At 42.2% G+C, this 16,248-nt stretch overlaps 2 protein-coding genes across 2 annotated transcripts; both read left to right on the top strand.

The window, feature by feature from the left end:
- The first annotated feature begins 99 nt into the window (after positions 1-99).
- Positions 100-2,841, top strand: ccdc32 (coiled-coil domain containing 32). The gene is made up of 4 exons (XM_049595757.1): positions 100-218; positions 492-757; positions 1,429-1,582; positions 2,062-2,841. The coding sequence occupies exons 2-4, from the start codon at positions 505-507 to the stop codon at positions 2,249-2,251; spliced, it is 597 nt and encodes a 198-aa protein (XP_049451714.1). The 5' UTR covers positions 100-218; positions 492-504; the 3' UTR covers positions 2,252-2,841.
- An 8,926-nt stretch (positions 2,842-11,767) lies between these two features.
- Positions 11,768-16,004, top strand: prlh2r (prolactin releasing hormone 2 receptor). Its single transcript, XM_049595748.1, has 2 exons — positions 11,768-12,731; positions 15,678-16,004. The coding sequence occupies exons 1-2, from the start codon at positions 11,787-11,789 to the stop codon at positions 16,002-16,004; spliced, it is 1,272 nt and encodes a 423-aa protein (XP_049451705.1). The 5' UTR covers positions 11,768-11,786.
- Positions 16,005-16,248: the final 244 nt, after the last annotated feature.

Genomic DNA, 16,248 nt, shown 5'->3' with positions numbered 1-16,248 from the left:
CGCGGCGTTGCCAACATGAAGCCACAGACATCCAATCACAACTCAGAAAAGTTTGATGGGCAGTTACAACGTCCAATCATATAACACTAAATACGGAAGTGGGCTATCGCTTACTAAAGATTGTGGATCATGGACACAGTTAGCTAGCGAGGGTAATCTTTAATCTTTATTCATGCAGCAGCGGAAATAGAGGTTATTCTACTGAGATTTTCACACAGGTAAGACATGTTTGTGATTTATTATGGTGTCAACCAGTTTGAAGAACATGTTAAAAGCATAAAAAATGTCAAAACAGTAGAATGATAACAATTTAGCTCAGTATGTTGATGTAAAATAAAGCTTACTATGCTTAGTACTGTGGAATCTGCGTAGTTGTCCTTCCTGTCTTTTATCTATGTGTCTCACGAACTTACTTTAATGTTGCTGAAACATCGAGTCCACAAACAGCACTGGGCTAACGCTAACTAATGCTGACTTCTGATCTAACGCAGTCACTACACCAGGATGATTGACGACTTCGAGAGCCGGGAGGTCCGGTCCAGCGGGGAGCTGTGGACCGAAATCTGCTCCAGTCTGCCGGGGACACAAGCTGAGGCAACCCCGGAGATCAACTCCGAGTTCAAAGACTCATTCCAGCCAGCAGCACCAGTCCCAGTCCCAGTGCAGGTCAATGGACAGTCAAATGGGACAAATAACAGTTCTTCCAGCGCCAAATGGGAACCCATGGAGGACTCTGAGATCTACATAGCCAGTTTAGGTACCTGCATCCTTCCTGCTCCTTTCATGGCTGCAGGTCCCATGTCACCTTATCCTCCCTCCACCCAAATATAGCACCCATATAACATCAATCAAACTGTATGGGAGATTGTAGGAATGATAGGGTGTGGGAGTCCTGATGGTATTTATTTTACTATCTTCTAACATCTTATAGACTAAATTCTTAATCAATTAAGTCTTCAGAAGAATCAATAATAATCCTTTAACCCTATACTAATTAACTAATGGACTGTTTATGAGGAGACAGGAAACAAAACCATATAACACTGTGATGTAGGGCTACACCTAAGAGTTATTTTTATTGTCGATTAATCTGTTGATTGAATGAATTGATTAGTTGTTTGGTCTATAAAATGTTAGAAAATGGTAAAAAAAAAAATGTCCATCAGTGTTTGTCAAACTCAAGATGACGTCCTCACATGTCTCCCCCCCCCCCCCCCCCACAGCTCAAAGATATTCAGTTTAGTGGCACAGAAGAGTAAAAAAAAACCAAACAGTAAATATTTGCAGTTAAGAAGCTGAAAGCAAAAACTTTTGACTTCTTTTTTTCTTAAATAATTTATCACCCCTCACCCTCTATTCATCAATGTCAAAAAAATGTTTTAAGATGTGAAGTACAATTTTTTTTTTTTTGTCTACATTTTGGTGCAGAGAACCGCCTGAAGAAATTAAAGGGCCAATCAAGTGATGTGACCTCCAGGGACATGTTGCGCTCCTTGTCTCAAGCTAAGAAAGAGTGTTGGGATAGATTTCTGCACGATGCTCAGACCTCAGAGCTCTTCCAAGGAGGTGACATGGATGAGAGGTAGGATGGGAGGGATGATTGTGCTGTTTTACACACACACACACACACACACACACACACACACACACACACACACACACACAAACATAATTCTGCCAAGACACAAACACTTGGTAAAGGGTTGTCCTGCCAGATCCTGTTCTGCCAACAAATGCTTCATTTACTCTAAGCCCAGGGGTCTCATTTATGAATATTGTGTATGCACAAAACAAGGCCTGAAAGAGACGTACGCCACTTCCCATGCAAAAGTTGTGGTCTATAAAAACAGACTTGATGGGAGAACTTTTGACCCATACTTATGAACATTTTGGAGAAGGGAAATTGCACTATACGTTAAATGTAGCAGTTTGTGTAATTTACTTTTTTTTTGACATAATTACTTAACATTTTGTGCAAGAAGAAAAATGCAGGTCTCCCAGAGCTCGAGACCTCATCTCACCTTAATACCTCATGACTTCTCATGTTCCTTCCTTCCCTAGCGCTCTTGAACACTTCAAGAGGTGGCTGATTCCTGAGAAGGTGGCCATCAGTGCAGAAGAGCTGGAATATCTCCTGAGGCCGTCACAGACGAACGAAACAGCTGAACCTAACCAAACACAGAGCAAGGAGAACTCAGAGGGAGAGAGACCTAATTCCGAAGAAGATGACGCCCACAGCCCAGAGAAATGAGTGCATTAAAAAAGTAACACTGACGAAAGAACTAATTTGCCATGCAGTCAATAAGGGTGACTTGTTACCCCCCACGCTCATTTTGAGCTGTTATGTCATAGCAGTGTTTTGGCTGGAGCTTTTGTTAACAGCCAGTCAAAGAAGCAATTACAGCCTGCCATCATTCTCTGTATCCCCAGCAACTGAGTGTTGAGTACTTATGCAGTTCTTGTTATCCATCCCTCCAGCCCCATCACACCAGGAAAATATATCATAAAGAACTTGTAATTAGACTTGTTTGTTTTGTAGCGGAAAAATTGGCATCTAGTCTGTAGTGACTCCCATTATATCTGTTACAAGAATGGCTCTCAACTTTGAATACAAGCTGTAATGATGGACCACATGCAGCACCATGTTGTAAATGAGACTATTATGACATCTTGCAGACATTATTTTTCTGTTTTTCAAAAAAAATGTGACATTTAGAGTAGAAATCCTTTGTGATATATTCCTGGAAATACTGTAACATATTGTGTAACGTCATTATTTTTGCCATGTTGGTTTTACAAATGAAGTTTTACCCATGTTTCAATGAAAACACGTAGAATTAATTTTGTTCATTTGTCTGCACTCCAGCTGAGGCAAGATTGCTGTTATATTTAGATATGTGGCTGAGGTGTAATTAAATCTTAGAATAGACTCAGGCAGTCTTGTGTGTGTGTGTGCGTGCTCATGTACTTCTATCTTTGTAGCAACAAATATGAGATTCAGACTTTGTGAATGAGGATAAATTTGCAAAGCCATGTTAGACGTTATCCGTTTTCCGTAAACATCGGTGTTGGGGATAAGTTGCAATGTATAAGGAATAGGGAATACATTATGTGATTGAGGGTCATTACAAATATAGATGTACAAATGTGTGTCTATTTGTCCACTATGACCATTTGCATTTTGGTTTCAGCTCTGCGACCTCACTGCTAGAAGCCACTAAATCCTACACATTAGACGCTTAATAAATGAGTTGTGATTAAAAAATACAATGCAAATTATTTATGCTATGTAGTTTAAAGTATCACTTTATTCCCTGACATGAGTTAACTATTCATGAAAAATGAACAAAGGTCTGTTAAGACCATTTATTGTCATTTTTACGATTAAGTGGATTAAGGGCCGAGATTGTCAGCTGAACGCAAAAAACAACATAAGCATCCTAATCAATTTTTATTTATTTATTTTTTTTTTGCTAAGAATTTGTGAGTGCATTTAGAGTAGAAATCCACCATTAAAATATTTTTTGTGTTTGGAAAATAATTGGTTCTATGTATATGGGTCAGAGTGAGCTTTTATATCTACATATAGAGCAGGTCCTCTCCTTTCTCAAACCATCATCTACACCCTCTCCCTATCATTCACGTGGAGGGTCTGCCACACCGAGTGCCCCTCTACACTAACTAGTGGGGAGTGGAAGTGAGTTATAAAACCCTCCGACACGTGCAACACTGCATTGTGTTCATAATGCATGACACGCTGTACAAATAAAGTGCCACAACCACCCTAACAAACATAAACTGCTCAAACTAAGAAATATATATATATATATATATATATATATATTAATCCTAATCTTATATCCTCTTCCAGTCTCTAGAAAAGTCACGTTCATGTGATTGTAGTGCTGTATATTTACAAGAACTGTGGCAAAAACCAAGCAGCTTCTGAACATCAGAGTGAAAATACAAAAAGTAAGTTTCATTTATATCTATTTATATCTGTTTGTATTGATATCTGTATTATCTATTTTAATAACACAATATACAAAAATTGAGGTAAACAATAGCAGCACATACAGATTAAAGATAAGTGCTACAAACACATGAAAAACAAAAAATTGAATTAAGCTCTATTTTTCTTCATGGTTACAAAAAATTAGGACAGTTCCTCTTTATGCCACAGAGAGGGTTTATCCATGTGTTTTTCCCCTACACCTATCCCTTCAGCTGTGAAGGTGACTACAAACACAGTGACACTCGGAGACAAAGTGGGAGTGAGTAGGGTTTTGGAAAGGCCGGCCTACTGCTGGCTCTAGAAAGGGCCATTTGTGTTTTTTGTTTCAGTTCTGCAACCTCACTTTTAGATGCCATTAAATCCTACACATTAGACCTTTAATAAATGACGAAAAGTTCAATTTAATATCTACTAACTCCCCCAAAAGTTTGAAAACTGGTAATACGAGAACAGTTAAGTTTACCATGATTTTACAATAACCTACAGTTCAGCTGCACCACAAACTAGATTCTCTAAAATGACCACAGAGTTGAATTAACAACTCTGAAACAGACTCACTAAAGCTAAACGCTATAACCTTCACTTAGTCAGGATTTATCACAGTGCTGTTGCATTAATAGACTTTTAATGTTAGCTGGATTTATGTAATAAGTCGGCAACTGTGTGTTATTCTGAATAAAATCAATTCAGCCTGGGAAAATTTTCTCAAACACTGTTCATCTGAATAATAGCAGCCGCAGCTCCAGTCTTTAATGAAGCTCAGTTTACATTCAGTCAGGAAGACTTTCTTTATGCTGTATTCAGTCACTGTCCTCTCTCTATCCCACTCCCTCCACTTCCTCTTTACCACATTCCTTGATTATATACAGGGTCAAATATGCAGCATAGTCAATATGTGGAACGTGTGATACTCAGTTTTTGTACCCCTACGTTCACCTTTGAGGAGTACCCCACCTATAAAGGGGCGTCTCCTGCCTTACCTCTCCCCAGTTGCTGTTATACTCCATGGGAGAGGTAAGCGACATTGCTCTCGTAGTTAATATCCATGTTTTAGCGCTGTTAAGCTATGTTAAGAAGTTCATTTTATGCTAACATAATTTTGTGTGCGCTTGTTGTCAGCTGTCAGGAATACACGGAAATCGCTTCGAACGATATCCACAGTATGGGCCTCTTCATATCAACACAATGCAGACAACACTAGAGTCTACTGGTTACACTTAATGTGCACATGAAAATAAATATTATTTTTGTAACAGCGGGTCTCTCCTGATTAAAATGTGGATCAATTTCAGTTGAGGACCTTGACATGAAAACCTTAGGGAAACAATTATCTTGCTGTCGATCTTCCAGGACCCAGAGGCCTGAGAGTTGAAATCAACTGAATGCACAAAAGTAAAACACCATTTGTTTTCATTTTTCTGTCAGAACAGAAAAATTCTGCCAATGATCTTGACTCAATAAAGTGGGATGTATTTCACTCATTCTGGAGGATGCTTATTACGATTTCAGTGAGTGAGACTCTGGAGGTCTCACAGAGCTGTGCTTTGTGGCAATAGGTTAGATGATGACAGCTGATAGCGTGAAGCAGTGAATGGCAGGAAATTAAAATCTGATTGGCACCTATCCTCATTTAAAAGTTAATTTCCATCTGTGGAAGGGGTTATTAAAGAAATCCATGTGTGGGGGTCTCCTGAGAAAAAGAGCTTTAGCAACCGTTTAACCCTTAATGTCATGCCTGGGAAAAAAGAAAATAATACTATCAACACAATAATCTATGTTTCATATCTTCTAATTTATACTCATAGAGTTTACAATTAAATGCAAAGAGGTTGGGTCTGTGAATGACAATTAAACCACTCTACGCCATCCAATATCAATGATGTGAAATGCATAGAGAAAATTGTTGCTGCGGCCCCCTCTGTACTCAGCAGCAGCTCTGGAATCTATCACCCCTCCTTTTAGAAGTACGGGTCATGACTGTGCACAGAGACCAAAAGGACCCACAAGATCTCAATCGCAGTCACCCCATTGGGACAGCTAAAGGCCCAAATGGATGCTGATACTCCTCCATCAAAGATATTCCTCCTCATAAGGCCCCCTGGACATAAACTTAATCCCAGCAGCAGCTACTGTTCAAGCTTTTCCCCACTGAAGCCACAGTCAAACCTTTGTAATAACACCAACAAAAAGACACGGAAAAACACCTCTATCACAGGTCTGACCTCAACACCACTCATCTTCTATGCAGCACTCCTGGGACTGGGAGACATTGGCAGGTACCGATGACAAAAGATAGTTTTCTCTGCGGGATGTTTGAACAACTTTGATGACGCGTGACAGGTTTGAGGTTGATCATTTCCGTCATGCAAGTGGCTGCAAGGCAACAAGGGAAGGACCCAGATGCAGGCAATGGACAGTGGGCTGGCAGCAGCAGTTCGGGGTGTTATTGTCAAGGTGAACATACATACCCTTACTGGTATGTCCAAACAGAAGAAGTATTGAGTCCATGGGGTAGCAGGAATTGGGTAGGAGATAGCACAGGTAGGCAGAACAGAATAACAAAGGCTCAAATGCAACTAGACAATTTGGAAACTGACCAGGGGAAAGAGCTGATTAAATAACTGCAGGGCCGATGAGGGGAAAGTGGAAACAGGTGAGCAGGTGGGTGTGGAAGGTCTGGTGATGGGAATGGCTGAAAGGAGTTACTGCAGGGCAGGAGGGAGGGGTTGGGTGTGCAAGAGTTGAAGTGACAGGGGGAGGTGAAAAAGTGAGAACATCTGGTGGACAGGTAGGGAAATAGCAACGACAGAGTTGACCTGGGTAAGTGGAAATGTGACTGGAGAGAGGCAGAATTTGACAACCTATACATGAGGTCTCTTAAAAAAAGAGAAAACGAGGTACGCTGCTGACCAGTCCGTGGTCAAATTTTCCACCTGGGGCATCTCCTCAAGTATCAAAGATAGCTGCAGGACCCAATTAAACCAGGACAAACCAGCATAGATGAGACACATGAAAGGAAAATCGATCAAACGGGGCTGTAAGCTTTCTGTGTTGGTTGACAGCAGTAGTGATTAAAGAGTTGACACCATTTACTCCCGAGAGTTGGCTTGTCCTTCAGAAGATGGATTGTCTCGTGACTCATAGTCATAGGCAGATTATGACACAATGGGCCCCTATTGCATAAAAAGCCCCCTTATCCCCCCTGGGGCAGGTACAACATGCTGTTCCCCCGTAAAGAGTCGAAGGGCTTATATTGCAGAGAACTCAATGCATATAAAGTCCTGTAGATAAACTGAGGTTTAGGATTATGACATAATGGCTCCCTGGGCCCTGACGCATAAAAGGCCCTGCAATCCCCCTAAGGCAGGTATATCATGCTGTTGTTGCTTCCTGAAGAGTTGAAGGGCCCATATTGCAGAGAACTCAGTGCATATATAGTCCTGCAGATAAACTGAGGGGGTGGAAACACTCACTTAAAATATATCATGATGGTTTCTGTTTTGTGACATCGCCAAATGTTATATTTAGTCCTTGAGTTTTTCTTTCAGGACTATTTGGGCTCTGTTATTGACATGATGACTGAGCCTTTTGACAAGAAATGCAAAGTTAATAACAACAACTTCATGAAAAGGCTGTGGCCAAGGAGCCCCTGAGCTCCTTGGCCCATTGGCCTGGGCCTGACAAGTCAATTCAGTAATACACCTGTGTCCCTTGTGAAGCCTGGACATCTGAGAACTGGATAGCATGTTAACTGATGACTTCTACACAAACCCAAGACTTTTAAAATACCCTTTTGCCATGAATTTCCATTGCTTCTTGCAAGGGACAATAAAGGATTTCTGATTCTGATTCTGAACATTGAGACTCTTGGAACTTGCAGGAAGATTAGGAACGATTACCTTCGTCCAGCCTCCAAACACTTAAAAAAAACAGACCTCAGAGGGAAGTAGACATGAATGACCCACTTACACATGTGAAAAAGACGGACACACGTGAGGTTGCTGTCTGCGTGAGGCACACTCCAGAGGCAAGATGCAAAGGAGGGTGCAGGCAGGCCAGAGTGCTACGTTTTGCTGCATCGACCGTGACCATTATTAGTTACAAACTTCAGTTTGTTCTTATTGAGATTTCAGAAAAATAATGATTAAAAAAAAACCTGCTTTACAAATCCCTAAGTATTTTCCGTATCCTGGGGTTCATTGACGTGTTCATTATCTTCACAATCAGCCCTCTGCTCCCTGCAGGTAGTCCTGTGCTAATGAATTTTGTCCTGGATTACCCTTTGCAGATACTCACTTGGCGATTCACATGGGTCACACTCTTATTTTTTGGGGTAGCACTGGCACCAAGACTCACAATTTTGAAATTAGTTTAAGTTGTATGAATATTTAAGATGTGTACTGCTGGAGAAAGAGCGTGGTTTGTCCCTTAATTGTTCAATTTCGGCTCTGTTCCCTAATGTAGGTTTGCGGGTGTGTTTGCCTGTGAAAGTGGCCTCACTGTGATAAACCTCACAGCTGGAAAATGATTCAGGGATAAGATAATAATTCAGTCAAAGTCAGCTCTTTCATTCTGTTGCGGCGCCTTTAATGGAGTTATTTAGGATAACACGAGTGACATTATGAGAGAAATGATATTATAAAATGTGTCAGGGTCACTATAAGTCGACCGTATAAAACCAAAGTGACATTATAAGTCTCAGCAGGGAGATTATAATGATTCCATGCCATTAAAACACCATAAACCAACGCAAGGTCATTATAAATTCACTATTTATTACCAGAGTAGGGCGATAGTACCCCAAGAGGAATATCATGGGAGATTATAATGATTGTTCACTGGAGGGGTGATGACAGACAAGCCGTCTTACTGGAGGTGACTCACTCACATGAAAATGTACTGTATGCTGTGAGCGAGAGAGAAAACACACACCTCTTTATTCTGAAGCGGCTGCAGGGAGGAGGTGAGGCTGCACAACAGTGGGACTCCCTGTGGACAGAGGACGCAAACAGGTGGTGGGCTGTGGATGTCATTAAAAAATGTCTGACTGATATCCCTCAGGAGGTATTTATTCCTTTAATTCCTACTTTTCGAACATGCATGCACTCTGATAATATGCATCTGAATTTATCTCAGAGAAGAAACGGTTGTTTAATTATAACATTAAGATGTAATTGTGTGTATTAAGGACTGCTTGTGATTTCTATATATTGTATTTTAAAAAAGCAAACAGATGTGTGTTAAACATGCGCATATCAGTTTATCACTGATCAGGTCAATGAGGCAACAAGCTGTTTCAGACCTATTCATTTTCTGTGGTCATCTGTGTTTGACATGATTTAACCAGTTGTCCCTGTAAAACTCATATCATTTAGTGGGAGAAATACAGCGACATTGTGACAAATGGTGCAGTCAAAAGGTCTCAGCCTAAGTGGGTTATTAATAAGCACTTGCTCATGCTCTACAGGAGGTCGGGGGAGGTTTTTCATTTACAGATGAAGCTTTACCATTTTTCTTTTCATGACTAGTTTGAATTTGGCTGATCTGAAAGGATTTGTTTATAGATATTGTTTGATTTTTGTGTAGATACAGTGTAATTTGTTGCTTTTTTTTAAACAAATTAAACTGTCAAAATGAGGATGCAATGCAGCAAGAGCACAGGTTTTATTCTAATATAAGGGGGGACACATGAAACAGGTGGTTTGAGGGTCCTCTGTCCTTAATTTCCATTCTGGTGAGTTTTTATGCACTCATTTTCGCCTGTTCTGCATCAAGTAATGGTGAAAATATCTTTGCCAATACCAAAGTCCTTAGCTACACCTGCACACCTCCTGTGAAATCTATGCCTATGCACTGACGCACTGCAGCCAGCGATGAAGCCAAATAATTATGCCATTCATCCCAAAGTACATTTATTTTGAAGACAGATGTTGTTTATTTTATCTCGCAAATTTGAAGAACCATTCAAGCGCTCTCAGTCTCTTCATTGCTGTCAGGCGGTTTTTGTTAATGAAGCAAATCTTTTAAATCGCACCCATGAGAGACAGCCTCTGCGCTCAAAGTATTACCAATCAGCATTAACGCTCCTGCACAAAATTTTATTGTACAGTGGCAGATGAGTGTCTTATTGCTCAGCAAGAGCTATATCAGTTAAGTCAGTGTGGATTACGTGTACAGGTGCTGCAACAGATGTTTTAGGAAGACAATTTCTGAGAATCAGTTTGACTCTGAGGATGCCGTTTCGGCTGCACATACCCACACTAAGAGGGAGAGAAGAGGTAAAAAGAAGCTCACGTAGATTGGATGGATGATTGGTTATGAAAACCTCAAGTATTTTCCAAAGGACGAGATGGAAAAGATTGGGAGAGGCAGAGAGAGGTAAAAGGGTGAGAAGTGTAGAGTGGGGAGGAGAGGCAGGTAAGATGTGAAGATAAGGCAGATGAAAGTAAGTTTTGAAGATGGACACTAATGCCCACCACACACCACAAGACTTTGAAAAGACTTTGAAAAGTCTGACACCTTCACACATCCAAAGATAATGTGAGTCCTTTCACGCTGAGAGTTTACAAAGCCAGGGGATCGTGTAGGGTCACTATTTGCAAGACTACAACCAGATTCCCTTTGAGATTATTTTTCATCCTGCTCCTGGTGGAAAAAGTTACATCAAACTCCCTTTAAGAAATACAACATATGAACAATTCATTACACTCAAGACAGAAGCTAGCAGAAGGCATGTAGGTGAAGATTCTCAGGTCACGGTAATCTTAAGTGCTCTATCGTAGGCAAATGGACTTGCTGGAGTTTCTTGAAGACCTTTCGCCTCTCATCCAAGAGGCTTCTTCAGTTCTAACACGTGAGCTCTGAATTTCAGAGTCCTTAAGGTCACACAAGATGGCTGGGTGGGTCAACGACTCGCATGTGACCTCAACGACTCAAGGGTTCACACCCACACGGAGTTTAAAGCCTGCAACTAGTTTAGATAGAACTAAAGAAGCCTCTTGGATAAGAGGCGAAACGTCTTCAAGAAACTCAAGCAAGTCCAGTTGCCTACGATAAAGCACTTAGGAAGCTAAAGGCTACATTTGAGGATAGCGTGCTTGTCAATTTGGCATCAATATAATCTCTAAAGATAAACTGTTTTTGTGTTCTTTACATTTTGGATTTTGTTGCCTCGGCTAGCTTCCAGCCTCTGTTGGTTAGCTGCGCCATTTTAGTGGGAGGAGACGGTGAGAATTAGAGGTAAACCCCTTCAGAAATTTTCCCACTAAGATAAGTGCTGGTTGGTGGATCAGATACACGATGAATTAAACACAGGCTCTTGTTCACTCCACAACTCCACCACTTGAGCCTCCCCAGAATCCCCTTCACGTTTGATGTCTACCCAGCTTGCTGCTCTCTATTTTGTGCTGGAGGGAGCACACCTACTGGCTCTTGAAAATGTTCACATCATTGAACTTCACCATCTGTGTGAGTCAAGAAGACTAAAACACACAATAATATTAAACATGTTTGATTTTGTTGGAACATCAAGATGAGAAAAGACTGACCAACAATCGAGATCACTGGAGCGCACACCAAAGCCATGATTTTATTCTGATATGGGAAATTTGTCTGCATGGTGAAATCGCTTAAAAAGTTGTTTTGTGTAAGGCAATCTCGGTATCTTATCATGACGTTAATATCAGTTTAGGTTTGATAAAATTGCTGCTCAATAAACTGTGCAAATATTTCAATGAAATGATGATGTACAGTGAGATAAATATGATCATATATGCAGCAGGTTTTAAACAGTTTCTTATTCATTCTGACCCCTGCAGCTATGGACTGGGCGAAGTCATTGAACCAATCAGCGATGAACTATTATGCTCCATCCATGTCTGACTCCTCATCTACCTTCTCCTCCTCCTGTTGCAACTCCTCTCATCCCCTCTTCTCCACCTCCCCGCTCTCGGCCCCTGCCTTTTCTGGCCTGGACCTGCTGTCCGACCTGAAGCCGGTCTTCATCCCCCTCTACGCTGCCGTGGTACTGGTCGCCTGCTCCGGCAACCTGCTCTTGCTCTTTCTCATCTGGCACAACAAGAAAATACACAACACCACAAACTTCCTCATCAGCAACCTGGCACTGGTCGACCTTGTGATGTGCATCTTCTGCGTCCCTTTGACTGCATCCTATGCTTTTGACAAGCGAGGATGGGTTTTTGGTTCCCACATGTGTCATTTTGTCACCGTCATGCAGTCTGCAGCTGTCTACGCGGCGGTTCTGTCGCTCATGGCCATCGCAGTGGATCGTTACGTGGTTGTAGCCTATCCCATCCGCAAAAGAGCAGGTGGCCAGTTCTGCTGGGGTCTGGTGGTCCTGATCTGGCTGTCCTCTCTGGCTTTATCCACACCTACAGCACTACACACCGTCCACTTGGACCTGCGGGCTGCAGGGCTGCAGATGGCGGTGTGTGAGGAGTTCTGGGATGGCCAGGAGCGAGGCCGCCTCATCTACTCCTGTTTCATTCTCTTCTTCTCCTACTTTGTCCCACTGGCTGCAGTCTCCATCTCCTACTGTGCTATATCCTATCAGCTGAAGCAGAGGACCATGTCGGGCTTGACGGCGTGCCAAGAGTTGAGATCTGCAAGGGCTGCGTGGAGCAGACGGAGGAGGAAGACCTTCTACCTGCTGCTGGTGTCTGTCCTCTGTTTCGCCTTTTCGTGGCTCCCCTTACAGGTACAGATGAGTGGGAAAGAGAGACTGATGATTTGACAGATACATGGTGAATGCACTTGTATAGCGCCTTTTTAGTCATCCAACCACTCAAAGCCCTTTTTACACAATGAGTCACAGTTACCCATTCACACACACACATTCATACGCTGGTGGCCAAGGCTACCACACAAGGTGCCACCTCCTGCTCCTCAGTTTTTTTAAAAACACTCACACTCACACATCGATCTGTGCCATTGCAAGCAATTTGGGTTTCTGATCTTCCAATTAGTGGATGACCCGCACTACCTCCTGAGCCACAGCCACCCCACGATACATGAAAAGATGAATAAACTCGACGCTCACTCGGAGAGCGCTGACCTCCACCAAAGGCAAATGCCCTACCTCGCAACGTTGATGAAAGTGAAAAATAATTTGTGTACTGATTCAGATTTGCCTCAAAATGTAATGGCCTCTTTCTTGGCCTGTGCTCCACCCCTACACCAAGTTTCATGAATATAGGGCATGTAATCCTGCTGACAAACAGACAAACAAACTGCACTGAAAACATAATCCCTTTGGCAGAGGTCATGAATTCTTTAAGCCCTGACACACCAAATTGACATCAATGAACCAGTGGCAACAAAGGCCAACTGTTGCATTACCTCATGTTGCCTGTGTCTCAGCTTAAAAGGATCGGACCACACTTCAAAGACTACAGCCAATCGCCAGCTAGCACATATGTTCTGTTCCTGCACAAGAGGAAATTTGAGAATACACGTAACTGCTTTCTTGCTGTGAGTTAGACAAGAAGATTGCCATTGGAACCAGTGACCGGTTAGCCTAGCTTAGCATAGACAACAGAAATGGGGGAACTGCTTGCTCTGTCCAACAGTAACAAAATCCACCCAGTAACATCTCTTAAAATCACTAACTAAAACATTATATCACACTGGCACTATTTGGTCCGCTTTAAATGAACCCTGGTCCACTTCCATGGATAGTTTGGTTCGTTTGGAGTGGTGTGACTGAAGGGGATGGAGTTCCATTTTTGGTCCTGGCCGATCGATGAGCCGGGTCAGAGATACTGGATAAAGGAGATACCCCACCGTAGGCTTATCCAATGTTAACAAAACAGTTACTCTTCCTGTCTCTTAAGTCGGCGTGGTTAGCTCTCCCTCCAATCAGAGCCTGTTCTCCCTCAACCCCCCCCCCTCCCCACCACCGTGTTGAACTCTGTGGATGTCTGTGTATGTGGATCGAGAAGCAGGTGGAATGAAAATACATTCTTCCTATTATTGCAGCCTATTGCTGCACAAAGCTTGGGCATTTTTTATTTATTACTAGTGGTAAATAACTGTTTGTAAGCTAACTGTGATTTTACCGCCTGTTTATCAAGATCACAAGATCTCGCGATAACTTGTTTTCTGAGACGGACAGGGCTCAAACAAAGTTAATTTTCTCTTGATCTGTGCGGATGAAAAATGCAGCTTTAGTGTCAGAATGTTGGTAAGATGTGTGGCTTGTGGAAAACGAACCCAATATTTATTTTAGTGACTATAGGGCGAAAGAATTGATCATAAATTGTGATCGCGTTCATTTTCCTCATTGACGACAATACATTCAGAGCAAGTCTCCTACAGGGGCGTGGCGCTGACGTCACTGAATCAGGAAGTGAGCTGAGTGGGGTATCTCGCTTTATCCAGTATCTCTGGCTGGGTTTTCTTCTTCCTCATGGTTTTTTTCTTCCTGGTCAGTGGTCGTTTTGGGCAATATCACCCCCAAACCAGTAGCTGTTGTAACTGCGTGACACTGTCCAGGCGGTTTGGTCCGCTTTAAAAAGTGCAGTGTGAAAGTGAACCGAACCAAATGAAGGTGTGTTTTTCGGCATTCCCTGCCCAATCGAACCGAGTCCCCTGGACTATCTGGGTGTGAATGCGTCCCTATTTCTTAGCTGGTGTAGCGACCTCAAAGAGTCTTGTAGCCAAAGTGAGGTTACAAGGCAACCAACTCTGCACCCTGAAAATGTATAATTTTTCTTTGACACCTTGATTTTTGTGCAGGATAAGCAAACAAGATATAATATGTTAATTGGTGAGCTTTATGCTGTTAGCGGGATTTTGTTATGTTTGAACAGAGTCAGGCAAGCTGTTTCCCCCTGTTTCCAGTCTTTGTGCTAAGCTAAGCTAACTGCCTCTGACTGCAGCTTAATCTTCATCATACAGACATGATGGTGGTGTCAATATTCTGAGTTTATTCTTTGCAAGAAAACAAAAAACCTCAATATTAATATGACTGGCTTAAACCAGCAACAGACAGAACATTTAACCTAACTAAATATTTATATGCCGCCAGTCACTGTTCTAGTTTATTGGCACTTATTAGCGTCAGGGGGACACACGAAAGTTAAGGTGACAAAAGTCCGAGTAGGGCAGGTGGGAGGGGTGATGGATTAGTCCAACAAACATCGACTTTCACCAATGAGAGCGGTGTTCACCAAACCCTGTTCTTTTTTCATAAACCCAACCACATGCTCTTGTTGTCTAAACTTAACCACGTAGGTTAATTGGTGAAGGCAAAAAAATGCCAGTTCGTGGTGTTATACCAACGAAGTGTGTTTATTTTGAAAGAGAGTGTATGTAAACAGTAAATTTCCAGTGAAAACAGAAGTGTATTTTGAAAGAAGACAATGCATGTGAAAGGCAGAACTTGACAAGGTGCCCCTTGTCAAGGTGGTTGTCAACAACCAACACACACAGGGTACTTTTCACGTTGTATCTGGACCTGGAAGGTCCATGACCACAAATGTCGATATGTGATGAGGTCGGAGTGAGAATGTGTAGCTAGATGCCTCTAAATCTTACACAGTGGACCTGTAAGACAACAAAGAAAAAAATTAATTCTTGAATTCATCATCAAATGACCTATTCCTGGGATGACTGCTGAATGCTTTATTGTTTAACTTCACAGGTGGTGAATCTGATCCGTGACCTGGACACAGACTTCTCCATTTTAGGGAAGAATTACGTGAACATCATACAGGTGTCCACTCACCTGCTTGCCATGAGCTCCGCCTGCTACAACCCTTTTATTTATGCCTCACTGCATGAAAAGTTACTGTCCTACCTGTGTCGCCACTTCCTGTCCCGGAGGAGAAGCAAAGGAAAGGACAGGGGTCAGGGGTCAAGCACCCTGACAGTATCACACAGAGTGCAGCGCCTTCACACCACCACCATTGTGGCAGATTTACCAGGTGCTGTCGTGAATAATGTTATCCCTCAAGACAACTACGCTTGATTTGTTGTTTTGCTTGAATACACGCAAGAATTGTATCCGCTGGTGTGAAATGACGCAGAGTAAATTCTTCCCTGCAAAATGAATCTGAATCTTCTCAGCCTTCATACTGACAAGCAACCTGAGTGGAAAGGAAATTCATTTAAAGCACAGTAAGATTCAAAAGCTCACAAAGTGCATTGCAGAGGCTTTCATAAAACAGCCACAGTGTATACAGCTGCTCACGGTCACAAACAACAACACACAG

This window comes from Epinephelus fuscoguttatus, linkage group LG14, assembly GCF_011397635.1.
Source record: "Epinephelus fuscoguttatus linkage group LG14, E.fuscoguttatus.final_Chr_v1".
Taxonomy (NCBI): domain Eukaryota; kingdom Metazoa; phylum Chordata; class Actinopteri; order Perciformes; family Serranidae; genus Epinephelus; species Epinephelus fuscoguttatus.
This window is presented reverse-complemented; position numbering and strand designations above follow the sequence as displayed.

Bases quoted from the DNA above. Each gene is read 5' to 3' on its own strand.
- ccdc32 (XM_049595757.1), top strand. From the start codon at position 505: ATGATTGACGACTTCGAGAGCCGGGAGGTCCGGTCCAGCGGGGAGCTG. The intron at 758-1,428 runs GTACCTGCATCC...ATTTTGGTGCAG, and splicing joins GATCTACATAGCCAGTTTAG to AGAACCGCCTGAAGAAATTA. The intron at 1,583-2,061 runs GTAGGATGGGAG...TTCCTTCCCTAG, and splicing joins GGAGGTGACATGGATGAGAG to CGCTCTTGAACACTTCAAGA.
- prlh2r (XM_049595748.1), top strand. From the start codon at position 11,787: ATGCAGCAGGTTTTAAACAGTTTCTTATTCATTCTGACCCCTGCAGCT. The intron at 12,732-15,677 runs GTACAGATGAGT...TTAACTTCACAG, and splicing joins TTTCGTGGCTCCCCTTACAG to GTGGTGAATCTGATCCGTGA.